Below are 27,705 nucleotides of genomic sequence, written 5' to 3' on the forward strand. Positions count from 1 at the left end.
CAGATATAATTTCACATCGGCGAGAGTAATCGTCGATTGTCGCAGATTCTATCTGTGGGACACGCGCGTCGGCATACGACTCGCATGCGCTCACACGGCATGTAGAAGCGTGGATTGATGAGACAATAAATAGATAAGTATATTACGAGCCATTCCGCTTTGTAATGGCGGATGAGCAGCGAGGCTGTGTAGCACACGACAAAGAGGTGACACATAGATTTCAGCAAAAGTACGAACACATTTATTGTCTTGATCGGTGGTCACTGCGACGAAAAGTACGCACACACATTTATTTTTATACACCCGCATTCATTCATGTTATACATTCTTTATATACATTGGTGTTTTCATTTCGCGATATATTGAGGCAAATAATTTGAGACTGAAATCACTCCACCAGTGCAGTAAGCGCCTTCGCAGAGGAAGGGGTAATACGGGAACCCTGGCGCGTTAAGCGGCAGCGGAGCCACCTGCGGAAGACGACGAGGAGCGTCACGAGCTATTACTAGTGATAGTTTCTCCTCACACAGATTTGTTGTCGGATACGAAAAGTGCACGGCACCGTAGCCAAAAACAGCTTCGGTGTAAAACATAAGCGACTGAACGTGAAGCTTTTATAATATATACCTGTAATAAATCATCGTTGTGCGCTAATTCTTGCGAAAGTGGCAAGCCGCCCGCCGTGCGACGCATGCTGTGAAGAGTACTAATATTGCTACAAAAGCACGTATAACTAATAGTGTGAAATGTAATGGGAAATGAATAACCAATATGAAAGCATCATGCTGCCAGCTCGCTAAGAACCTTTGCTGCCCTACACACCAAACCGTGTTGTACGCGCTAGGTTTTTTCGTAGAACATACGTCACACGTACAACACTTAAAACGTGCAAACACTCGGAATTACCCGTGTCTTAACCGCTGGAGATGTCGAACAGCCGGTACACGCCGGTCACGGCACTTCGCAGTCGGTATCGCCTGATGTCGCCTTTTAGGTCACAGAGAGATCACAGAGGATCGTGCCTCGGTATGTCCTCGAGGCAAATACGCTTACTAAAAAAAAAAAAATCGCCATCCATTGTTTCCATGCCTGCGCAACGATACTGTCGGTATTTCCTTTTCTCAAATGAGCTCATAATGCAATATGCCTCAGACACGTCAAGGCTGCCGAGTTATGCTTCAGTTTAAGCTTCAATGTTTGCCCAAGTGAAATCACTCTCGCCAAAGACAACATCCTCATTGAAGAAACGTACGCAGGTGCAACAATAAGGCACTGACCCAATTGGCCAGCTCTTTAAATTGGCGGTGTTTGTCTGAAGCCGGGAAGCATTCTATACGGCGCTAAAGTTGTTCTTCTTCAATCTCTAAAGTTGGTCGCCCTTCGTCTTCTATTCTTTACAAAGCTATACCTCACAATTTTGAGAATGACAGCCCACAAACAAACGTCATGAAACAAAACATCGACAGCGCATGGCTTTTGTGTTGAATCTTCTCAAATTGAAATATTAAAAGTGCGAAACAATAACAACAGATCAGATCCCAACAGAAAGCTCGTCTTCGTGCATAGCGTTGGCCACCCGCGTTTCCAGGTAAGCGTTATGGTTATATAAGCTGAAGCAGCCGGGAAGCGTGAGAAGCAGATAGGGATCTTTGAATGCTGTCGGGCGTTTCGCTCTTAAAGGCGAAGCTCAAACGTCCTATTCTCGTCTCTATATATAACTTCCGGGTAACGGCATAGACGCGGCCATTTTATGCGCAAGCGTAATTGATCAGCTTATGAAATTGGCGGTTTCTGTGTGAAGCTCCGAAGCGAGCGACGGAGGACGGCGCCTGGAGGTGAAGAGAATCGTGCGTCGTGGAAAGTACGAAAGATGTGCTGAGCGCGCGGCCAAGTAACGCTACCCAGAGGAATGTAACGTCGAATGAATTGGGGATGGAGAAGCGAGACGAGGCGTCGCGGAGGAGGAAGGTAGGCGCACACGCGCTGCGTTGACCTCCTCGGGCATTATGCAAACTAGAAGTTAGGCGTGCAGACAGGACACAAGAGTAGAGAAGTGGACAACACGAACACCGACTATCAACTGAAGGGAGCACTGAGGCAAAATAAAAAAAGACACAAAACTCACCTGCGCATGCTCAGGAATGGTAACACCACGTGTAAATCGGGTACACGTGCCGGTCTACGTGAGAGATAACTGTTAAGGCACTTAATCTCTTCCTTATGTAAAGTAATCGAAGGCTGACTCACGCACGCACTTCCACCATTATATATGCACCATGCCTCTACCATAAGACGCGTATCTTCATTCTTATGCCTGTACAATATCGCGCATTCATCTAACTCTGGCGTGCAGTTACAATCTCGGCAATGTAGCGAAAGATTAGAAGGCGATCCACCGGTTAACGACCTGTTATGTTCCATTAGCCTCTGATTGATACACCGTCCCGTTTGCCCTACGTGGAACTGGCCACAGCTAAGGGGAATTTTATGCACTACACCTATACGACAGTCAGTAAAACTGTTGTTTTTATTGTGCTTTACTGGACAAATATCTGTTCGTTTCTTGCCTTTTACACGCTCCTGTTTATTCTGTACGGCAGCGCGTATCTTACCTAGCTTATTGGGAGCAGTGAAAACAACAACAACACCATATCTACTAGCAACTTTTTTAAGCCTATGCGACACTGAATGAATATACGGAATAGCCACTACACTTTTTTTTGCTATTACTGCTTTCTGTAATGACGTCCGTCCCTCTCGAAGCCGACTTCTTTAGGCGCTCAGCCACAGTCGCCACCGCTAAACTAGGATAACCTGCTTCTAACAGGCGCCGGACCTGCGCATTAAAACTGGCGCTCATTTTGTGCATGCAGGATCTGGTGAGGGAAGACTTAAGGCACGACATGGCAATTCCGTTTTTTACTAAATTAGAATGCTTGGATTGAAAGTTTAGCAACGGCTTCGAAGATCTTGGGGAGTACTGCCAACAAACATGATTTTGTTCGAAGATCAAGGAAATGTCAAGAAACTGAATCAAGCGTCGCTGAGGAAATTCCTTGGTAAACATTAACCCTCCCCCATAAAGTTTAAGTTGCTCACTTACTGAAGTAGCAGTGGAATCGAATTCTTCCCTATTGCAGAAAATCAGGCAATAATCAACGTAACGAAATATCTTGATAACGCTATCACCTAAGGCTTTCTGTAAGAAGTTGTCGACCTTACTGAGGTAAATGTTGCTAAGTCTGGCATCTGGCATAATTACGAAATTTCGTAATTATGCCAGATGACATGTTTTCAGAAAAAGTGATTTCAGCCATAGAAAAGAATTTGCAGCGAGTAAAACTCAAGCCTTCGGCAGTTAAGCAACGTGCGGTTGACCTCTTCTCAAGGCATAATCTTGATAGGCTTGTCTGTAATGTCAAGAAAGCAAAATCCCTCACCTTAGAACTGTTTTTTTTTTCGGCTAATATCCATAAACAAGAAATTCCTTTTGGTGCTATAGTGTCAGAGAAAGGGACGTGGCAGGTCTGTGTCGCTAGTTACCTACAGAACTGCCTAGCTTCACTAGTTTTTTCAGACCCCTTTTACCTACGTAATTCTCAGGCACTTGTTCAGTATTTGAGAGAGGAAAATCCTGGTGATTGTACAGTTTTTAGTATGAATATGGAAGACCTGTATTATTCCTTGCCGCATGACGGGTTGGTAAATTCCGTAAATCAGTGCATTAAAGAACAAGTGCAGGAGTCGGCTTTTATTGACAGACGCGGTGTTTCCACGGAAGCTTTTCTAGAAATTCTTTCAATGTACTTGAAGTCGACGCATATTGGGTGGAGAGATGGCGTTTTTCTGCAGAAATCAGGCATTTGTATTGGCTCAAAGGTTGCCCCTATTCTTAGCAACATTTACCTGAGTAAGGTTGACAACTGCTTAGAGAAAGCCTTAGGTGACAGCGTTATCAAGATATTTCGTTACGTTGATGATTATCTGATTTTTTGCAATAGGGAAGAATTCGATTCCGCTGCTACCTCAGTAAGTGAGCAATTTAAACTTGATGGGGGAGGATTAAAGTTTACCAGGGAATTTCCTCAGCGACGCGTAATTTAGTTTCTTGACATTTCTATGATCTTCGAATAAAATCATGTTTGTTGGCAGTACTCCCCAAGATCTTCGAAGCCGTTGCTAAACTTTCAATCCAAGCATTCCAAAGTAGTAAAAAACGGAATTGTCATGTCGTGCCTTAAGTCTTCCCTCACCAGATCCTGCATGCACAAAATGAGCGCCAGTTTTAATGCGCAGGTCCGGCGCCTATTAGAAGCAGGTTATCCTAGTGTAGCGGTGGCGACTGTGGCTGAGTGCCTAAAGAAGTCGGTTTCGAGAGGGACGGACGTGATTACAGAAAGCAGTAATAGCAAAAAAAGAGTAGTGGCTATTCCGTATATTCATTCAGTGTCGCACAGGCTTAAAAAAGTTGCTAGTAGATATGATGTTAATGTTGCTTTCACGGCTCTCAATAAGCTATGTAAGATATGCGCTGCCGTACAGAATAAACAGGAGCGGGTAAAAGGCAAAAAACGAACAGATATTTGTCCAGTAAGGCAGAATAAGAACAAACAGTTTTACTGACTGTCGTATGGGTGTGGTGTATAAAATTCCCCTTAGCTGTGGCCAGTTCTACGTAGGGCAAACGTGACGGTGTATCATTCCGATGCTAATGGAACATAACAGGTCGTTAACCGGTGGATCGCCTTCTAATCTTTCGCTACATTGCCGAGATTGTAACTGCACGCCAGAGTTAGATGAATGCGCGATATTGTACAGGAATAAGAATGAAGATACGCGTCTTATGGTAAAGGCATGGCATATCTATAATGGTGGAAGTGCGTGCATGAGTCAGCCTTCGATTACTTTACATAAGGAAGAGATTAAGTGCCTTAACAGTTATCTCTCACGTAGACCGGCACGTGTACCCGATTGACACGTGGTGTTACCATTCCTGTACATGCGCAGATGAGTTTTGTGCCTTCTTTCTTTTTTCGCCTCGGTGCTCCTTGAATTGATAGTCGGCGTTCGTGTAGTCCATTTCTCTACTCTTGTGTCCTGTCTGCACGCCTCACTTCTATTTTGCATAATGAATCCTTACCAACTAGCTCAGCTTTCTGTCGTTCTAATCTCCTCGGGCAGTTGTTACAGATTTTCTTTGCGAAGCCGCGGGTGAGTCCCGCGATAAGGTCGGACTCGCGTGTCGTGCGCTGTGTGTGAGCCGACGATGCCAGCTCAATCACACATGCGTAAGGGGATGAAGGATGTCTTATTCTGTCGCGCGCATAGCACCGGGGAAGGAGAGAGAGGCACTATGGTCGCGCATGGTCACGCGGGCTTTATCTTGAAAGTCATCTACTTTGGGGGCACAGGTGAGCCGGCGGCTCGTAGCTTTTCGTGCGCTTTGTTTTCACCGCTCAGTTTGCGTTGAAACAATAAACAGCGCCACGGTCATTACGCTCGCTACTGCTGTCCCGATTCATCACGCCTACCTCTTGACAGGGAGTGTCCGCTGTAACCGCATGTGAAGTGTACTTGTTTGCATGTGCGCGCTGATATCATGCTAGGTTATTTAGATAGCAAGCCGTTCGACTCCGGCGGCTGCTGCGTATGGCGCGGCCGCGCGAGCTCTGTCTTGAACAGGATCTGAGATGCGGACAGGCTTCTTGCAGCACCGAGGGTCGATAGCGTCGTGTGCGCTATAGCACCAATGCGCTTGCGCGTCATCTGCGTTCACGAAGTGAAACGTGACTGTAACTTTTTTGATTCACCGCTGTGTTCGGGTAGCGTAAAACATAAGCACCTGACTGTTTGACCAACGTTCTTAACTCGGCATGTCAGAATAATCCAGCAAATGACAACTGTGCTTCCTCCATTACAACCGAACTGTTATTCCAGGTCACCTTGGCGCAGCCAAAGAACGCGCGGGATGCGTAACCGCTCAATTTTCCTGCTCTTCCATCGCGACCCTAAACACCAGCACACAGTGCATGTTTCAAGTACTGACACTCCCTCATGGGTGAAGACCTCATGCTGCCGCACTGACTGATTTTTCATCGGTCGTGCTCTAAATAAGCCTCCGGTTTGCGTCAAAGATTGCACGAAAAGTCTTCAACCCCAAGTTAAATGCCTAAGGCCTTGAGTTATGATACGCGATTGGCGTTTCGATAGACCCTGCCATTCAGATAAATGTACGCGTGGCGACAAATCCCGATGGCCTCCGAATACTAGAAGAGTGCTGCTACCTGCTATAGCTAATCGAGCGTGTCAGCAGGCGAAATATTACAAGCGGAATCGGAAGGGAGCAAAGAAGCTACGCCTGCCACGTAAAGTTTTAGTATAGAGGAAACGTTGAAGAGATATTCCAACTGGAAATTCAACGCTTGCTGACTTTCTTTGGCATAGGTCCTTTTCGAAGGAAAGCGTGCCGTGGGCGTGACATTCCTGAAGGACGGTGTCGAGCACACCGCGCTGGCCACAAGAGAAGTCATCCTGTCCGCGGGAGTTGCGAATTCACCAAAGCTGCTCATGCTGTCCGGTGTCGGACCGAAGGACCACCTCAACGAGCTCAAGGTATGCTTGTGCTGCTAGCAGCAGAAAAAGGCTTTCTGGCTTAGAATACATTTTCTGGACAGTGTGTCTGTTTTAACATAGTTGTTGTTGGACTTGCAAAATTTCTGTTTTATTTTCCTGTTATAGATTTCGGCACTCACAAAAGAAGTGCAGACGTTGGCACTGATTCTAGAATTACCAGCAACACCCTTCCCTACATCTTCAGTACCTAGTTTATGGGGCCTAAATCTTGTTAATCAATGAATCAATCAGTGAACCAAATAATCAAGTGTATTTTTCGGCATGAACCTCAGGATAATGGTTTTTCTACAGTGACTATATATAACGTCAAAATTTTCTTAGTGTGCTGGCATGCATTTTGTATAGCTGGTACAATACTACAGCTTTTACTTAACATGCGCAAGCCTTCTACACTCGTTAATATTGTAAATATTGTCTGTTCGCCCTCAAAAATTTTTTTAAATGATGAATCTGTTCCAACTAGGCCGACTCGCTGTTGCTTCAGTTCGTTATTATTGTTTGTCATTTTTACGCCTGATCTACAAGTCAAGTCGCAGTTGGAATGCAAAGCTTCATAGCCACATCCTTGTTTCTTAATTACTCGCGATGCATGCTATCTTCGCCGTTTATAGTGCGAGCTATCCCAATATCATAGGCAAGGAAAAGAAGAAAAGCAGAGAGTGAGGGAGCTAGAAAAATAGACAATGAAATGTCGAAAGACTTGGGAAACAATTCCATACGCAAAAGAAGAATAAAAACGAAAAGAAATAGACAACATCAATATTATTATGTGTAGGCACGCTCGCCGCCAAGACCAGTGATGGGTCTTCTAGCCGGCGTGCGAAGCGGCCGCCAGGTACTCCCTGTCGGTCCCTGCGCGTGAGACGCCCGCTGCGCGCTAACATGCGTCCTGCACGACCTTTAATAAGGTTTATCCAATCCATTACACGCCGCTCGCATGCACCTCGCACTGAATCTGGAAATTCAAGGCGTTCTGAACTTCTGTTTCTAAGTTGAAAAAGAAAAACAGAATACCCCTAGCAAAGTATGAGAGTGAAGAAACGCACACAGGAACACGCACATATTTTCAGTTATTTTTACCCTGTTATTTCCAGCGTTCAATAGAAATAACAACTACTTTCCCTATGCGTTCCTTGGCATCATTATCTGTTGGCTTCATACAAAAAATGGGGCCCTTGGTTCCCCTGCTTCTCCTTCAATGAATTAATTCGGAAGCAGAAAAAACATTCCGTCGCCCTTCGCGCAGATCTTTTACTGGGTCTCATTGTGCGTTTTGTGTACCGTTAGCGCGCGTGGTGCCCTATTCTTTTGATTGTCTTGATTGTTTTGATTGATTTTGAATGGCTTCAATATGTATAAACCAACTCGGTCAGGAAGAAGTTTACTGTTGATGGGTTTTCATACGCATGCAGATCCCCATTGTTGCTGACCTTCCGGTGGGCAGCGATCTTCAGGATCACGTGATAGTTGGCGGTATCGGCGTGCACCTGCGAGATCCATACAACATTGGAGTGTCGGGAGTCAAGGCAGCACTGGACTACTACCGCTACAACACAGGTGGGGGGAGTGCAAAAGAAGAAAATGGCGTTGCATTCACCTCGTCTGAACATTCATCGCGTTGTTACGCTAGCGGTGTACAAACATTTAAGAGAAGCCTTTCTGGAAAGTCGACACTTAAGATGGAGCGTGCACCAATATACGGTCCTATAAAAGGAGCATGTATTCGTGCTTTGAAGCAACGTTCACTGCAGAACTTTAGCATTGGCCCTCGCCTCCTCATACCTGCCAAGCAGTTCTCCTGTTCTTGATCTCAAATGCGACCTGTGCGTAAAGAATTACATGCCAATAATTACTTTCAATCAATTAGGTTTTGATAAGTTATAGTAACTAAATTATTTACTAGTAATTACTAGTAATTACAGTAAGTTAAAGGTTGCATTGTTTACTCGGTAATGCTCCTTGTAATCGAGTTACTTTATTCACTGATTACATGTAGCCAGTTATACTTTTGATGAAACGAGCTCTGACAGGCAACACAGCCTTGAGAACTTAAACTATGCGGGACCTACAGATCAAAAGGGATGAAAACATGTACATCACCTACATTTTTCCCACAATCAGCATGCTAGAGCTGCGCATGGATCACCTGAACATGGCAGGTTTGCAGATTTGCACACTTATATTGGAGGTCCGCATTCTGAGCTTTTATCGTATAATCAATTTCTCTCTTTCTCATGCAACCCTCTACAGGCGGCCTCCATAGGTGACAATAGCTGCTGCTGAATTCTTTGCTTAGTGTAGTCTATGACTTTCTTGGTATAGACAGAACTTTTTGGCAGATAAACTTATGACTTTATATCTCTTCGATATTACGTGACTCGTACACACGTATTTGTGGTTCAGGAGTAGGAAAACTGAGGGGCTCGGTTTTCGCTAAGCACTACCATATAAAGCACGCAGGCAACGAAGCCAAGCACAGCGTAGAGGTAATTAGCTATGGTTTAAATTGCGAAATGTAAAACATAATGGAGAAATGAGGAACAGAAAGTGGACAAAAGCTTGTCGGCAGTGGGAACTTAACCCACAAACTTCGCGTAATGCGAAAGTTGTGCGTGTCATGGAAACTGCAGGAAAAGGCAAATCTGAAAGCCTTAGCGGGCACCCATGTGGGACGTGATTGTTGGCGCTTCACCGGCAGGCAAGCTTGTAGTTAGCGAGATCATAGTGCGTTTCGTACGCTCGCTTCATGCTCGTCCGACTGTGAAGCGTAACCACTGGCGTCACTCAGGCACGTACACCTGTGGCGTATTTCAGGTTTTGCATTAGGACAAATCGTCTCCTTTTTCTGTTAAAAAGCTAATTTCACCTAGGTTTGAAAAATTATTATCCAATTGGTACGTCGAGTTATTTCAAGGTGTATCCCTCTCTGATGTGATCAGTTCCGCTAAAATCGCTAATAAGTAATGCATCTTTCGTAGGCTGCAGAATTTAGCAACTTTAGCGTTTTGCAGGTCTTTAACACCTTATGAGGTCCTCGGGTGTAAGTCTTCAGGTGTTCAAAATAAAGAGTGGGGTTGGCAGATGAAGTAGCGCACTGTGGCATAAATGTTATACGCAGGGAAAGCATACGCCGCCTTGAAGAAGACAAGTCCACTTGTCGAAACGTTGGCTCCTGCATTCACCTTGTTCACGTTTTGCTCATCGTCTTGAATTTCCATCTCCCGCAATCCCCGTCTTAAACAGGGAAAAGGTGTTTCAGAAAGGCTAGCCTTTTTATAGATAGGAGAACCTATCTTCCTCAAAGGCGGCCTCGTATCCTCGGCAGGTTAGTTCTAACTGGTTAGTAGAGTGACGTCACGTGCAGTGGTCAGGTGGAGACTCACTGTAAATGGAGCGACTGCAAAGAAAATAAATAAATATAATCAGCGCTGTCGCCTGACGTCTCTAAGCGTGGTTTCTAAGACGAGGGGACAAGAGCGGGAGAGTGGGGGAAGAGGAGGGGGAGCAAGAGGATAAAAAGAACAAAAAAGAAGGGCATATAGAAAGGCGTTGGGGGAGCCAGAGGTTTGGGAGCCTTTAGAGGTGTCGTTGGCGGCATGTTTTGTGGCTTTAGAAGAGCCGGTCAGCCGGTCAGTGCGCGAGTAACAAAGAAGACTAAAAAGACATCAGTTGAAAGAATAATTTGCAACTGGATGCAGCAATGCGTCGGGTAATTTTGAAGGAGTTAGGATGGCGACCAGGAAGGAGTCTGAGGGCAAAGGATCGGGTAGCTGGAGGGCAGCGGCTTGGTCTTTTAAGGGATGTTAGCCTGAGTAGCTGAACGTAGGCGTCTCCACGGCAGTATGCACAGAAGTGTTGCCCCTCCTTTTCTTTCCCTCCTCGCCTTCCCACTCTCCCGCTCTTATCTCCTCGTCTTAGAAACCGCGTTTAGAGATGTCAGGTGACAGCATTCATTTTCTTTGCAGTCTCTCCCTTTAGAGCCAGCCGCCACTTACAACAACTGCTGGTGATGTCACTCTACTAACCCGTTCAAACTAACCTGCGGAGAATGACGAGGCCGCCTTTGACGAAGATAGATCCTCTTATCGAAACGTTGGCCAGCCTTTTTCAGGCACTTTCTCGGTGTTTATAACCTTTATACCACAGTGTTCAGGTTTAATATTTCGATCATTCGGCGGCCAACATATGTTAAATAGTTATTTAGTCTTATTTTTATTACTTCTCCTCTAACTACCTCGAATATACTAAGAATGCAAATCGCACTAAAACTACCACACTATTGACTTCTGACTCTGCTAACCATACGGCTTCGAGGCGGTAAGCACTGTAACGTATTCATTTCATTTAGATTTGGTGGACGGCGGAGAGGGAATGAATGGCTGGGCCTCAAATAGTTTACCCGATGGTGCATATCAGAGTGCTATCCCGTTCAGGTGCGTGGACCCTTCCTGGTGGAGCAGAGGCTGTGGCTTTCGTCAAGACGAAGTACGCAAACGCGAGCGACGACTATCCAGACGTGGAGATCATGCTGATCGGCGTGCCGCCGAGCTCTTCCTTCGTCGAGACGTACCTGACCGGACAGGGGCTCAAGCAGGAGGTAGGACATGTAACGATCAGTGCACACTATGCTTTTTGAGAATCGCGCTCTTTTGTGAACTTTTGCAAGGCTCCCACAGCCAATTACACAAGAACTGAATATAACATATTAGTTTCATCCGCTCCCAAGACGTTGTAAGGCTCGTTTGACACGTTAGCTGTGATTTTGTTGCTAAGTTAAACTTAAATTTTGCCGCCTTAGTTTCAAATATATTATGCCATTTTCTCATACCTTCTTCACTTTGAGCATAAGAATCGCAATATTGCTTTTATTAGTCACTAGAAAAATCATGAGCCATTCTACTATGTTACGATGAATGACCAGCAGGGCTGTGTAGCACACGACAAAGAGGAGACACAGAATTCGGAACAAAGGTACGAACACATTTATTGTCTTCGCCGGTGGTCATCGTGAAGCAAGCTGCTCACACAGATTTTGCAGCGAAGCTGTTATGGAGACTCTGTGCCGTCGTTGTCGGACTTCGCTAAAACTATCACAATCAGCAATGACTCAAGCATCGTCGTCTTCTTCCACAGTTGACTCCCTTGACGCTCGTCATTCCAGCGTAGAATTTCACTTCTCTCGTCGTAATGGGGAGGCCGCGCTTACGGAGGTATGAGTCATTGCTTAAGAAGAATGTGAGCCATTCATTTTCTTACGTGACGGACAGATTTATATGGAAGCAATTTGATTTTAAAGAATCGCAAGTGGCAATGCCGGGCGGATGCTGCTAACCACGCCACCGAGCAAACTCGAGACATCGAACGCAAGGAACCTTGCGCCCAATATACGGAGCCTTGGATTAGTGTGTCCGCACATTCCATCCCAGCTACAACTATGGGAAAACCACAATTAGTGCACACTCCTGAGCAAGAAGCTGCCTTTCGCGGGCATCAGCGAGAGTCGGTTCGTGAACGGGCTCGTCGTCGTGGGGCCCAGCCCGAGCTGCGCGCTAGAAATACCGAGTGTAAATGGCGCCGCTGGGAGGCCGATCCCGAATCGCGCTCCCGAGGTGCGGAGGAGCTACATCGAGCACGGCCAAACACAGACAGAAATCTCGCGCGTAAGAAAAAGAAAAGAAAAAAAAGAGAAATCGGCGGACACCAGCCACCATCAAGTGAGTGTCATATTTACTGATTTGTGCAACGGCCGCACAGCCGCCTGGCTAACCCCAACGCCGAACGAGCTGCTGTAACCCCGAGGCGCGTGCTCTCGCCGCTCAAGCGTATCTGCGAGCATAGCACAGGCACCGGCCCAAGCAGCGACTAAGAGCGCTCGAGATGAGCGAAGCAGCAGTAGAAGCAATCAACATACCAAGGGAACAACTGGAAGATGCAAAAACAATGCAGATGGACCCGACTGAACTAAACAACACAGAAACTGCCTGGAATTAGGATGCAAGCATCGGAAGAACTATTGAACGCGAGAGAATCTGGATTAAGAGGGGCAGAAAAGGCAACAGGGACACAGAGAATCAAACGACACAAGAAAGAACCCAGCCAAGCAAAAAACTAACTGAAAGCCACCACCACCGCAACAGCGAAATCCCCGAATGCCGCCTCTACCAGTCGACGACTACAACATCGTATTCCGCCCGTAAGCAGGCCTCGAGCTTGCAAAGCGGAACAATGTTGCCATTATGCACGCCATCGGAAGAGCCAGCGGTTTCTCGCAGCAAGACTTCGGCGAAAAAGTGTGTGTTTAAGTGCATAGAATCGAGAACCTGATTATTGCAAGCACGGCCGACTGGGAAGACACGAAGAAACTCGCAAATATCAGTAGAATAAAACTTGGCGGCACTTTCTTCACTGTAAGAGGCAACACGAGAACCCCGGACGATGTTTCCAGAGGCGTAATAAGCGGACTCTTGCCCGGCACGAGTGAAGAAAAGCTCAAGCCAAGTCTTCGCACGCCAGTGAGGTACACCGTCTTCCACGCTCGTATGCTCCGGCAATCCTCGTCCGCGGCCGTGATCTTTTTCCAAGGACAGCACGTTCCTTATTACGTCCGCTTCCAGAGTCTCGACTGTCGATGCCGACCCTGCCCCAAGTCAGTGCAATACTGACTTGCGGTGTCATGTGGTATCATGCGGTGTCATGGCGGTGTCTCATGTGGCAACATGGGACACCGCCGGGATGTTTGCCCAAGACCATTGCCAGCCTTCTGCTCTAAATGTGGCAAAACTAATCAACTACCGGACCACGAGTGCAAATCCGCATGCAAGTTATGTGGAGAATGGCACGAAACCGCAAGCAAAGATTGCAAGAAAAGACTGAAACCCTACCCACCGCCGTTCAACATACGACAGCAACGCATCGACAGGCTCAAAATGAGAGACAGTCGTTTGAGCTCAGGCGGTGAAGAATTCCCACAATTAGGAAGTTCAACCACCAGCTTGAGGGGCAATGATGGCAGCACCCCCAAACGAAGTAGATATAGATCTATACTCCGATCACCTTCCCGATCACGCTCACGCTCGCAGTCGCCCAAACGCGTGAGCTACTCGGACGTGGTAAGCGGATCGAGAACCACCAGCAGCTCCAAATTCTTCTCGGCCAGAACTGCGACCCTTCAGGCTCTCGAAAATAATGTGCAAATTCAACAAAACACGTTGCATAATAAAAAAAGTCAACTACAAAGCCAAGAAGCCTTCATCGACTAGCTAATCCAATGTCAACAGATGCAGCAAGACAACATAAACAGGTTTCTACAGAAGTGCGAGGAGCAAAAAGATCTCATTGATAAACTGCAAAAGATATGTGTGAAAGTCCAAGAGAACATTGTACAGCCGCGACCCTCACTTCCCGACACAGATGTTGAATCCGTAGTTGAGGCAAGATTCGAAATCCTCCAAGAAACTCTCATGAAAAGTGCTCACACAACAATCGAGAAAATTGTTCAGACAGTTCCGGCAGCAATAACGAATTTCGCCGCAAGTATAGCCAATAAGGTTGCCACGCTAGACACCAAGGTCGATGGACTTGCAGCGCAACAAAACAACTTCATAGCCCCCCTCCCCAGATCAAGAAGATCTACGTTGAAAAACATCACCTCAACACGTCACTAAATGACATTCAGCCCGACAGAAAGCGGCCGCGAGCAAATGGCCGAAGTGCCTCTCGTTCAGTTTCACCTACCCGCGAGCACCGGCAGGGAACAGAAACAATCGAAGGTGGCAGTCCCTAATCACAGGACAACAAATGCGCTCTCGACTCTCCGCATATGGCAGTGGAACTGTCGTTGCTATCGACCACGGCATGCTAACTTACAAGAATTTGTTAAACAAGACCAACCAGACCTCATATCGCTGCAAGAAACAAATACACAAAAGGCCCGGCTACGAGGGTACAACGCCCACGTACAAACAAAACGCACGGCTATTCTCACTAAGAAGAATCTCACTCTACAGGATTCTCAACCCGTCAAAACACCGATCAAACACACCTCAATCGAAATCATACCGGTGAGGAAATCGTTCAAGAGCGTATTCGTAGTGAGCGTGTACAGCCCTCCCAGAGACCCCCTTTCAGACTTTGACCACCTTGTCCGAGAAATTAAGAAACACACCAATGGCTGTCAAGTCGTTATAGTAGGGGACTTCAACGCCTCACACACGGCCTGGGGATGCCAGACCACCACGAAGAAAGGAGCCCGAGTGCACAAAAAAAAGGAGCACGACACTGCACAACAGCACAGACTCACCATGTGGAATGAGCCACTACAAACAACGAGGATAGGCAATAGTGTCTCCAGCGACACCATCCCGGATCTCACCTTCACGCTAAACGTGCCCTCTGCAGAATGGAGCCGACTCCGAGAACCCCTTGGCATCGATCGCCACATCCTCCAACTAACCGTGGCTCACACTCGCATGCCCACTAGGCCTGGAACGTCCCGGGTAACGGAGTGGAAGTCATTCAGAGACGTGCTAAATGTCGAGACCACCACCGAGAACACAGATGACTGGTTCAAGAATGTCCTTGACACAGCAGAACGGCACACGTAAACAATACAGCTGAATAAAGCAGTGCCAGCCGTCGACACGCAACTCCTGTACCTCTGGGGAGCCAGAAGAGCTCTCCTGAAGAGATGGATGAGACAGAAGCTAAACAAGAAATTAAAGAAGCAAATTGCCCTCCTCACCTAGCAAGCATAGGCATACGCAAAGAGATTAGGACGACAAAACCTGCACCCATTTTGTGATAAACTCCAGGGAACCCTGAGCACAAAGACGACGTGGCATCTCCTGCGCACTCTTCTCGACAACTACCCTACGAAGACGCAACAGCGACAGCACCTCTGTAGGCTCGTGCACAACCACGCCGGATCGGAAGAGAACCTCCTCCGAGAAATTCAGAAGAAGCTGTGCGGTGACCCACCCGCTAATACGATGGCACATGACAAAGTTTACGGTGGGAAACCAAACCCCGACCTTGACCAACCCTTTACGCATGCTGTCTGCAGCACTATCGACGCTCACCAGAAACACCAGCCCGGGCAGTGATCGGATCATCAACAAGCATCTCCGGAACCTTCCGCGGCAGGCTACTGCAGCCCTGCTCCAGTACTTCAACGCATGCTGGGAGAAAGGAGAGCCACCAGCTGCCTGGAAGCACTCAGAGATCACCATGATCCCCAAACCAAATAAACACCTCAGCATCGAGAACTTACGCCCAATATCCCTTTCCTCGTGTGTAGGGAAACTTTTCGAGCGTATGATACACAACCGGCTAACCTCATACCTCGAAGACAACGGATATTTTCCAAACACTTTGTTCTGTTTCAGGCAGAACCTGTCAACGCAAGATGTCTTCCTTCTACTCAAGGAAGACCTCATCCACCACCTGAGTACCAGAAGCAAACCATCCATTTTAGCCAGCGACGTAAAGGGAAATTTTGACAACGACAGAAACGAAGCTATCCTCTGCAACCTCGAAGAACTGGGCTGCGCGTCTCGGACATATGACTATGTAAGGAATTTCCTCAGGAAGCGCACGGCCACAGTTGGAATATACATCCTGCACAGCGACAGCTTCCGACTACCGCGCAAAGGCACCCAGCAGGGTTCCGTCACATCACCGTTGCTCTTCAACGTCGCAATTATCGAACTACGCAGCCTCCTCGACGCGATATCAGACGTAGGACACGCTTTCTATGCAGACGATATCATGTTATGTGCAAGGGCCCCAAACACTGGAACACAAGAAACACGCCTACAGGAAGCAGTAGATACCATCGAGAGCTACTTTCACAAATGCGGCCTCCGCTGTCACCCCGAGAAGTCGGAACACTACCTCGTCCTCAAGTCAAGAACGAGAGGCAGACCACCCGGCTACGATGAACCTGATCCCAACGTCACCCTCAATGGAACGCCCGTTCGAAAAGTGGAAAGTTCTAGGGCTACACATAGACAAAGACAGGTCTGGGGCGGCCGCCCTCCCGCGACTACAGCGAACGCTATCACAGCTCACACATCTCGTCAGGAGATTTGCAAGCCATAGAAGGGGACTTAAAGAACAAGACATGCTACACGTGATGCAAGCACTCCTCACCAGTTGAATAACATACGGCACGCCCTACCTCGCGCTAAAGAATGCAGAGGTAGAAAAAAATTAACATTCAAATCGGCAAAGCCATCAAAATCGCCCTGGACCTACAATCTACGGCTTCTACTAGGAGACTTCTCAAGATGGGCGTACACAACACCGACCATGAACTAGCTGAAGCTCGCAGAGCCAGTACGTTAGAACGATTGAAGCTCACGCCCACCGGAAGACCAGTGCTGCAATGGCTCAGCTATGGTGAAACCTTTATAGCCTTTATAGCCGCCACGGACCAAAAAAAAAAAGAATTCCTTCAAACCTCCGCGAAGCCCTGTGCATAGCCCCATTTCTACAAAACATGCACCCCACGTGCCACAAGGAAAGAAGACAAGCCCGAGTGGATGCTCTACGGCGAAGACACAGGCAAGATCCGGACGCCAGCTACACTGACGCAGCTAAATACCCCCAAGGAAACGCTTACGTCCTGAGCGTCGTAGATTCTCAGGGCAGAGAGCTAGCGTCTGCCACAGTCCGTGCACAAAACTCCGAGACTACAGAAGAGATGGCGATCGCCCTAGCAACTACCACGCGCATCGACGCAGCTGTCATCTTCTCCGATTCTGAAGCAGCTTTCCGGAACCGCCCTAAGGGTCGCGTGTCGACAAAAGCACTGAAGATATTGAAACACCGCAGTACTCCGATAACCTACACATGCGTGACATGGGTTCCTGGGCACAAGGGACTGGAAAGGACGAAACGGCACACGCCGCGGCCCCAGGCCACACCTGCCGGGCCAACCCTTCCTACTCTCGAAACGCCCAGTCTGCGTCAGTGGAGGCAGAGACCGTAGCCATCACCTACCCAGGGATCCTGCAACGTCACAGCCTGGAACGCAGGGTGTACCCACCACCGCACCCAAAGCTCAACAAAGAAGAAAGAACTACACTCTGAAGACTGCAAAGTAATACTTAAATCCACAGAATTCTCATGCATAGACTATACCCAACGCTACAACGATACCACTGCCCAATGTGCGGCGTACCGGACACCTTAGCGCACCTGATCCTCGAATGTCAATGGCATCTAAACAAAGACGCATTACCTTTACCGAGAGACTGTTGTAACGCCAGACAAGAAAGCGAAGACCTCATAGAAACGTGGGAGGCCAAGCTTGTTTCCGAGGACTTGGAACAACAACGACGCCTCGTCGCCAGGGCCAAGGAGGCAGCGAAGGCCAGGGGGTTCCGGGAATGAGGAGACCTCCCACCGAGAATAGAACCGGGGCTTTGCCCGCGATTGTGTTTCAAAAACGAAAGTTTATTCGTCCTCCTGGGAGAACCGAAAAAAAACAGCACTCCTGAAGCATGCTGACCATGCGAAGCACGCAAAAGCGAAAATGAGATGAAATAACTGTGAAGCAAAATATTTACAATATAGGCTGCTTGAGAAGTTTTGCTTGCACGGTGTAACACTGGGTTTAACTAACACAGCTTCGCTGTCCGTCTTCACAGACTTGAAAGCGCAGTTATTTTTTATACATCCGCGTTCGTTCGTGTCATATATTCTATATAAATTAATGTTTTCATTTCGCAATATACTGAGGCAAAGAATTTGAAACCGAAATCACCGCACCGACTGGCAGCGGGCCAGTGCCGCCAGTACCTTGGCAAAGGGAGGGGCAGTATGGGAATGCTAGCATGATGAGTGGCATCGGAGCCAGCTGTGGTAGGACACGATGACGAACTCGTGAGCAGTGGCACGAGCCATGGCTGATGAACATAGTATTTGCTCACAGATTTGTTGACGGACACAAAAAATACACGGAACCCTAGCCACAGACAGCTTCGCTGCAATATAGCGTCCTTATTTCAGGTGCGACAAAGTACACCGCACTGTTTCTTGATTATGTGAATTCTTCGTTTCCGGACTGTTTGAGTAGCGATATTACCAAACTCATTTATGGAGAACATAATCCCATGCCAAGACGCAGCCCTGTTGAATTCGTTTTGAGCCCTAAAGATGCAACGTGAGCGATAGAGGCTTGCCATACCCTCTCACGTGGTCACTGCTGCGCCGTGCAGGTCTACGACCAGTACTACAGGCCCTTCCGAGGCGAGCCGTCCTTCCAGATGATCCCGATGGTGATGCGGCCCAAGTCGCGGGGATTCATCAAGCTGCGTTCGGCCGACCCATTGGACGCGCCGGTCATTGACCCGCGGTACTACAGCCACCCAGATGATGTGGACGTCATTGTGGAAGGTTGCTCATTCATTCTTTGGTTTGATTTCTCATAACGGAATGGAATTTCTCATAAGGCATCAGCTGGTCACTTCTCGAGTCACAAACTGCAAGTAGAAAAGCTTATATTCTGTGCACAGTGTTAGCACAAAGATAATAGCATAGTAATGCTGAAAACTCTGGTGTATACCCATGTTATAGAGTAAGTGGTTACGTTATACATTAATTGTGAGCAGGCGACTAAGGATTACGTGTAACTTCGTGACTAAAATTCAGCTTAAGTATGAAGTCTGCAGCTGTTACGACGCCAGCTCGACACGAAAGCCGATCTGAATTCTCCGATGGCTGCACTAGTCCATAGGACTTGAAGCATACCTTGAATAAAGAAGGAATTCACGAACGGATATTATTACACTGCTTGAGTGTGTGCGTTTTTAACAGGTAATGCACAGGCCATCTTGCAATGACGATTCCTGCAGGAAAATCCTGCTCTGCGTTTTAAAGAGCTTTAGTATAGCACATGTGGGAACGTATGGCTCAATACTTAGAGCCGCAAACGATATCAGCAACATTAGTGGCGCAGTATTCTGGCGCTAGGCTAAAGCAAAACGAGTTGAATACTCCTCGCAAGAAGCTTGCGTTTCCCACCGACCGGCTGGCATTATACTGTCTTAGTGGTAACGTGATGACGGAGTTATTTCTGGTTATTTTTTTACGAGCGAGGAGAGTGACTCATTACCAACGTTTCGAACTTAATATGTTTGGCTACTACCTCTGCTGTTTTCTATTTATATATTCCAGTGTTATGGTGTACGCTAACGATGTGCTATCACTCGGGTGTACGGAAGTAAAAGAACATTATAAAGAATTTGTGAGTGTACTAGTAATTATAGTAAAATCTGTGGAGATAATATATAATTGAGACCTTCATCGTCACGAGACAGATTCGACCGGCCTCAATTTTCAGCGAGCCACACATTATCAGTGTTACAAAAAAAATTAAATTCTAGGTTATTACGTTAGTGGAAAAATCACAGTCTCATTATGAGGTACGCCGTAAGTACAAGGCTCCGGATTAATCTTTGCCCCCGGAGTTGTCTAGCATGTCCCGAAATCCACGTGCTCGAGCCTTTTTTTTTGCATCTTACCCCCCTTAATATGTGGCCGCCGCTGCTGGGGTCAAACCCACGGCCTTGAGGTGAACAGCTCAACGCCATAACCACTGCACAAGATGGCAGGACTGTTAGCAATGTGTTCGCCCTTGTCGCATCACCGCTGTTCGTACATTTGCTTTGTACGCGGTGCGCAAGCTTTAGAACGATCATGGCTCGCAGCTCCGCAGTGGAATTCGAGGGCCTCTGCTCAACAATGGCGCCATCTGGATAGAAAGGAGCGCCACTAGGTTAGTACGGCCACTGTACGACGGCGCCTACGGCTGTGGTATGCCAGCAAATACTATACATTGATGGCTAACTGCGCACAAATAGCCAAAGAGCCTGTCGAGCATTACACAAAAAATTCCTGAGACTCATTCTTTAGAGCTTCGACACGGAGACACGGATCACTAGTAGAGCACGTAAACGCAACGTGTCACGAAGCAAAACCGAGTGTGTATATATAATGCATGTCAACCTCCAAAGTGGGTATGCTAAAAGGTAGCCTTCGATGAATGATCTTTTCAACAAACCTTACAAATATTGTTGGAGTCCATGTGTTTCGTTTTTGTGTTATTGCGTTCCTGCCTAATCACTGTTACTTAGATGTGCTTATTGCATACGTGTCCTCAGTTGCAGCAAATACTTTAGTTCCGTTGTTGCGTTCTTATGTAATCGTAATCAGTTGTCTACTTAAATGCGTTTATTACAGCCACAGTTGCAGTCACTCCCACCGAAATTCGGAGGTCGTTTTTCGGTCAGTCGTGAAAAGGACCGCCATAACGCGCACAGATTCTCTAAAAAGTGCCCAATATATAACATATAGGTCATGAGGAATGCAACAGGCGAGTTTCACGCTCCAAAAGTCTCGTGTTAATTTTCTAGAACGTATTAAACTTCCGCAACAACGGAAAACGGGCTTTAGGTGAGAAGTGTGCAGTTTGCCAGTGTACACTGTGCCAAAATAACAATTGTTCCACTACAGAAAATTTGCCATTTTTGAACTCATTAAACACTTGAAATAGTAGCTGACTTTATGTAAAACAACTGCAAGAAGCACGCACTAATTCTACGTCACTTCATCGGAAGGTGACTAGCAATGAACGAGTAATAGAGGAAGAGAGCGCACTCGCTCGTGCGTCCCGCGACGAGTCTTTGGAATGCCTTTTGTAATGACGAACTCGCGGGGTGGTTCTCGTCGAATACCTCCACGGTTGCTATGCCATCGATAGACGGCAAGTAACGTGTGCATGATACATTACAGCGATTCATTGATGCCAGTGGTCTCAAACTGGCTGGAGAGGAGACACAAGCTCTCCATTCTCAGCCATAACTGACGTCAAGATAATCACTTTGTTTGCCTTAGTTTTATATCATTCGAGAAAGTGGGCTGTTTGTTTGTGAGTTGAGTATTGCAAACAAGCCCTGAGACGCCACAACAATTCCTCTATTTCGTCGCTTCATTCATGGAGCTGCATCACATGAGCATACATTCAAAAACCAGGAAAAAGTGCAACCTCCTCATGTGTTGCACAACCACTGTGGAACCGTAAATCACGAAATAATTTGTGAAATCTCGAAGCCGAAGCTGGAAAGTAGCTTGCATTCTTTGTAGGAAAAAGAAAGAAAAAGATCTGGAACGGATGTAATGGAAAAGAAGGTTTCTTCAACGGATTTCAAAAAATTTTGCTTTGGCATTGTGGTTCTTCTTGCATACGAAAAGAATTGAGCATGCGATACGTGAATATTGAGTATATGTTGCATACTCTTGCTATGATTTGTCAATTTGTGTTTTCTACCGTGAACGAATACAGGCATTGCCTTTCATCCTGGGGCCAGTATCCCGCCAGGTGTTTAACCATTAGCGTCTGTTTGCTGCAGAATAATGGTATTGTACTTTAAATAAAGAAGCATAGCTTCGATTTTATTTGAATATGATTCACGTACAACTTTAAACTGCCTTTTGAGTGGCATATTTCTCAGGTAGCACTACCATGTGAAAAAAAAAAACTACCCAAGAGCTAGCTGAAAAGCTGTCGTCACATATTTTGCTGTGGAAGTGCGCAAACGTGCCGTAAATATTAATTGATCAGTGATTGGAAGAGACAGATGGTAAAAAGTATGCGCTTAGATGCCTACGCGCCAAAAAGGCTGCTACCTTGAGAATCGCCAGTTAGTGAGCCGTCCACTGTAACCTAGTTGACGTGTGAATCGCATCTACAGTATTAGCAGGATTGACGCCAGTGCCTCGCTGACAGGTTCATGTGGTAGTACAAAAGTGATAGGGAACTCCATTTGACAGCCTCCGAACGAGTTTTCCTGTGAAGCAGGTTGTCACGATAGTCTATTTTCACGCTGGTAAAGTAAAATTTAATTCATTCATTTATAGGCACAGACAGAAAGCACGAAGTCAGCCAAAGGACCTAAATCTTTCGCATGCTACGTTGCGAAGTGGGCACAGGAAATGGGAGGCAAAAAACAGAAAGCGAGATGTCGGAAATTCTTCTAATATATTTATTTATCTTATTTATTTTATTTAGTACATACTGCAGACCTTTCGATCCAAGCAGAGGGACGATATAATGCATAAAAATAAGAAGAGAACAAATTAGGAACAAGCAAATACAAATTTACACAATATTTAGTCACACTGTGTCTAAACAGTCGTTCCAGTCTGATAATGTTCTCGGGAAAAAAAAATAAAATTTAAATGTGTCACTTCGAGCATAATAGGGTGTTAGTGAGTCCGGATGATGCTGTCTTGTGTGCCGTGTTATTGCAGGCGTTATGTAAGCCGATGGTTTAATTTCAAGCCTATTGTTGAGAAGAAAGGAAATAAATTCAAGCCTTAGCAGCTTTCGGCGTGATTCAAGAGTGGGTATGGAATTTTCTCTCATAATTTTAGAGGGAGAGTCCAGTCTTGTGAATTCATGAAATATAAACCTAACTGCCTTTCTTTGTATGTTTTCAAGAGGCGCGATATTTGACTTAGTGTAAGGATCCCATGATATACATGCGTACTGTAGCTTTGGTCTAATAAATGTAAAATAACACAGTAATTTCACATTAGGAGGGACATTTTTCAGTTTGCGTCTGAAGAAACAGAGTTTGCGGAAAGCAGAAGAACAAATATCATAAATGTGTATGTTCCACGACAATCTGGAAGTCAAGGTAACAACTGAGTATTTGTAATTGTTAGTGTCACGCAGAGCTGAAGAACCTAGCGTATAAGAAAAAGTTAGTGTTTCTTTTACGAGTAATACGAAGAAATACGGATTTCTCAGCGTTAATAAATATACCCCATTCATTGCACCACTTCAATATGTTATTTGAATTTTTTTCGAGGACAGTCTGGTCATTCTGACAAGTTATGTCACTGTACAACATAAAATCATCGGCAAACAGCCTAATTCGCACACCAGGAGTTATGGTTTTAACAATGTCATTTATATACATTAGAAACAGTAAAGGCCCCCAGACACTACCTGGGGGCACCCTGATGTGACTGGAAGAGTGGCCGAGCTATGTTCACCAACTGTAACTTACTGAGTGCGTTTGCTCAAGTAAGCAATAATCCAGTTGATGTAAATGTCAGGTATGCCCATAATTCTAAGTTTGAAGATTAATTTATCGTGCGGAACCTTATCGAAGGCTTTTCTGAAATCTAGGAATATTACATCCATTTGGCCATTATTGTATCGAGATAAAGCAAACGAATGAATCACTGATACCAATTGCGTTACAATCGAATAACCCTTTCGGAAGCCATGCTGAAACTCCGTGAGCATATTGTTTACAGCCAAGAATCAAGAATTATTTTCGATAGTTTGTTACGATGAGTTCCCATATATATAAAGCTATTCTTTGTCATCTGTACATGATCACAGTCATGTGGGGTTCAAATGGGGTTCTTCTTCATCATCGCTTGTGGGGCTGGCTCTCGAGTGTGATCCGTGCTGTGGGCGTGATCGGTTCGCCGCATCTTCGACTCGGAATAAACGTAGGGACAACTGCTACGTCACAATATATATATAATATTGTTACGCATGAAGAAAACGAAGGCTGGTGGAGGTGCGGGGTACCACTCACAACAACGGAATCGTCTCTGCCGCAGCTTCGTCGAAGTCTTCGACCTGGCGGCCTCCGGCCATCCGCCGTCACCGTCTTCGACATCGGAGGCAAAGCGGGGGAAGATGCCGACGAGTGGCTCGTCCACTACAAACGAGTGAGAAAGTCCAACGGGTGGGATGCAACCGCTCAGCTCACCAATGTGGTGTTCTCCCTGACCGATACCGCCCTCGTGTGGTACGAGAACCACGAGGACGCGCTTACGACGAGGGAACGTTTTGTTGACGAGTTAAAGGCGTGTTTTTGAGACTCGGTTGCCAAAAAGAAGCGTGCGGAGCAGACACTGCCGCAACGGGCGCAGCTACCAGGTGAGACATGCACAACATATATCGAAGAAGTGTTAAAGCTGTGCAAAGTGGTCAGTGCTCGCATGTCGGAAGAAGATAAAGTGGGACATTTGCTGAAAGGACTGGCTGAGGATGTGTACAATTTTCTCATTGGAAAGGAAAACCTCAGTTCTGTGTCCGACGTCATTCGACATTGCAGAACTTTTGAAACGCTCAAGATGCGTCGGATTGCGCCAAAGTTTGGTCGGTTGCCAAACGTTACGACAGTTGTCAGTGTGGACACGAGCCCTTGCCTCGACCTTCCTTCGACCATCCGGCAGATTGTCTGCGAGAAACTTTCCCGCCGCGAAGGCATGTTACATTCAACTGCTGACCACCATGGCGTGTACACCTCACGTGAGGCTATGACGGCGCCACATTTGGCCCCTTGGCAACCTATGGTTACCGCAGCGGCCGTAGAGTACAGCGCAGCGCCACAGTCCCCGAGGATGACAACCCGCCCTCCGACTCCGCGCTATGACCAACGCGCTCAGCGCACGCCTTGTCGACGCCCGATGTATTGTAGTGACACACGCCACAAACCAACCCACTACACGAGGGAAAATAAGAATATCCGCTTCATCTACGAACAACCAAGATTTCGACCTCTCCCGGTGTGTTATTCCTGCGTTGCCCCGGGTCATATATCGCGGTTTTGCAACCAGCGTATGACAACGTGGTATGGTCAGCCGTCAGAGTTTTCTCGGCCCTCCGAACGGCCACACGGTGCCCCGTGGCCAGCACACGTATAATCTGGCGACGAGTATTGGCCAAGCAGCTCCCGGAATCGCTCCCAGGCTTCTGGCAGAAGTTTGACACCCCCACTGCAACGTTGTGCTCCCCGTTCTCTTTCACCGCTGCGTCGCACCAAGTCCACTTCGTCACTAGAAAACTAGCTAGCGCGGCCGATGCAGGTGAGGTCGCTGGAGACGTGCTACTGACAGAAATACTTCCTGTGTTGATGCTGAAAAACAAAGTGCGCATTCTTGTAGATAATGTCCCTGTGATGGCTCTGGTGGACACAGGCGCAACAATTTCGGTCTTGAGTGTCTCTTTTAAACACGTGTTAGGGCGAAAGGTTTTGTTTAAACGGGACGAAGATTCAAAGTTCTGTGGAGTGAGTGGCGAGCTGTTGCGACCTATTTGAGTGTGTAGTGCTGACGTGTTTTTGGGAGGCCGTGTTATTCCGACAGTGTTTGGAATTATTCCTCGGTTGACCCATGATGTTATTCTCGGCATGGACTTCTTGCGGGAGTGTGGTGCTACCGTCGACTGCCGCACAGGGAAGGTATTCATAAGTGTTAGGATTCCGTCAGGACTCCTGGAGAACCCTGTAGATCGCGAAACTACACTGTCTGTAGTTTCGCGATACGGTGATACGGTCTTACCTACATAATCTACCGTTTGTGTTCCCGTCGTCTATTGCAGCGCCGATTCCGACAGCTTCGATGCTACCGTAGAACCGATGCACGTTAACTGTGTGAAGAAGAATATGTTGGTGCCACATTGTGTGGTGTCGATCGAAGACGGACGCACTGGCTTATGGACCGTAAACTGTTCTAAGGAGCCCGTGGTACTACCAAACGGCATGAAATTAGCCTTCGCCAGGGAACACGCGCCCTTATCAGTGGCTGAACTGTGAACGCCGAACGTTAGTGGGTGTGCTTTCGAAGCATGTTTCGGTATTCGACTTTGCGCAGAAGGACAAAATACCTGCAATCCCCGCGTCTCGAACACGCCATACCATCAACACGGGTTCGGCAAATCAGATTAGACAAATGCATTATCGTGTTTCACCATCAGAGCGCCAAATTATCAACGAACAAGTGCACGAAATGATGAAAAACGGAGTCGTACAAGAGTCAGCGAGTCCGCGGGCAGCTCCAGTGATTCTTGTTAAAAAAAAAGTTGGATCTTGGAGATTTTGTGTCGACTATCGCCATTTTAATGCTGTAACAAAAAAGGACGTGTACCCACTCCCACGTATTGATGACGCAATAGACTGCCTTCATTCCGCCTCTTACTTTTCCTCGGTAGATTTACGATACGGCTATTGGCAAATTCCGATGCATCCTGACGACAATAATAATATTTGGGGTTTTATGTGCCAAAACCACTTTCTGATTATGAGGCACGCCGTAGTGGAGGACTCCGGAAATTTTGACCACCTGGGGTTCTTTAACGTGCACCTAAATCTAAGCACACGGGTGTTTTCGCATTTCGCCCCCATCGAAATGCGGCCGCCGTGGCCAGGATTCGATCCCGCGACCTCGTGCTCAGCAGCCCAACATCATAGCCACTGAGCAACCACGGCGGGTAAAATGACGACAAGGAGAAGACTGCCTTTGTAACCTCCTGACGGCTCTTTGAATTTAATGTGATGCCATTTGGACTGTGCAACCCTCCAACAACTTTCGAGACATTTATGGACACTGTTCTGCGTGGCTTGAAGTGCAACATCTGAATGTGCTACCTCGACGATGTCGTCATCTTTGGCCGTACCTTCAGCGAACACAACTCGCGTCTAGATATTGTCCTAAACTGCATCAGACACGCTGGCCTAGTTTTAAACTCAAAGAAAGGCCACTTCGGAGACCGCCAAACCCTTGTACTTGGGCACCTCGTCGATAAGGATAGCATCCGCCCTGATCCCCAGAAAACAGCAGCCGTTGAAGCGTTCAGTGCACTGCGCTCTGTCAAGGAGCTACGTAGTTTTCTGGGGCTTTGTTCCTATTTCCGCCTTTTTATTCCTAAATTCGCCGATGTCACGTATCCGTTGACATGCCTGCTACGAAAAGACACCCCCTTTGAGTGTACTCCGGAGTGCGACTCTTCTTTTCACCAGTTGAAGTTTCTGCTGACGTCACGACCTGTTCTTCAACACTTCAGTCCTTCAGCTCCGACGGAACTCCATACGGATGCCAGTGGCACAGGTATTGGTGCCGTCCTAGTTCAACGCTACGGTGACCGCGAACACGTGATCGCATATGCAAGCCGCTCATTAAGTAGGCCCGAGCAGAATTACACTGTGACGGAACAAGAATGCCTCGCGGTAATATTTGCGGTTCAGCGGTTTCGTTCTTACC

At 46.9% G+C, this 27,705-nt stretch overlaps 1 protein-coding gene across 1 annotated transcript in view; it reads left to right on the forward strand.

The window, feature by feature from the left end:
- The window catches only part of LOC142575054 (4-pyridoxate dehydrogenase-like), a 237,371-nt gene that overhangs the window by 75,048 nt on the left and 134,618 nt on the right, over window positions 1-27,705 (forward strand). Inside the window, exons 9-12 of the mRNA XM_075684018.1 lie at window positions 6,445-6,612; window positions 8,046-8,190; window positions 11,067-11,230; window positions 18,855-19,032. Coding sequence (XP_075540133.1) covers window positions 6,445-6,612; window positions 8,046-8,190; window positions 11,067-11,230; window positions 18,855-19,032 — 655 coding nt within the window. The remainder of the gene's footprint in view (window positions 1-6,444; window positions 6,613-8,045; window positions 8,191-11,066; window positions 11,231-18,854; window positions 19,033-27,705) is intronic.

Source organism: Dermacentor variabilis, chromosome 3 (assembly GCF_050947875.1).
Source record: "Dermacentor variabilis isolate Ectoservices chromosome 3, ASM5094787v1, whole genome shotgun sequence".
In the NCBI taxonomy this organism is placed as follows: Eukaryota; Metazoa; Arthropoda; class Arachnida; order Ixodida; family Ixodidae; genus Dermacentor; species Dermacentor variabilis.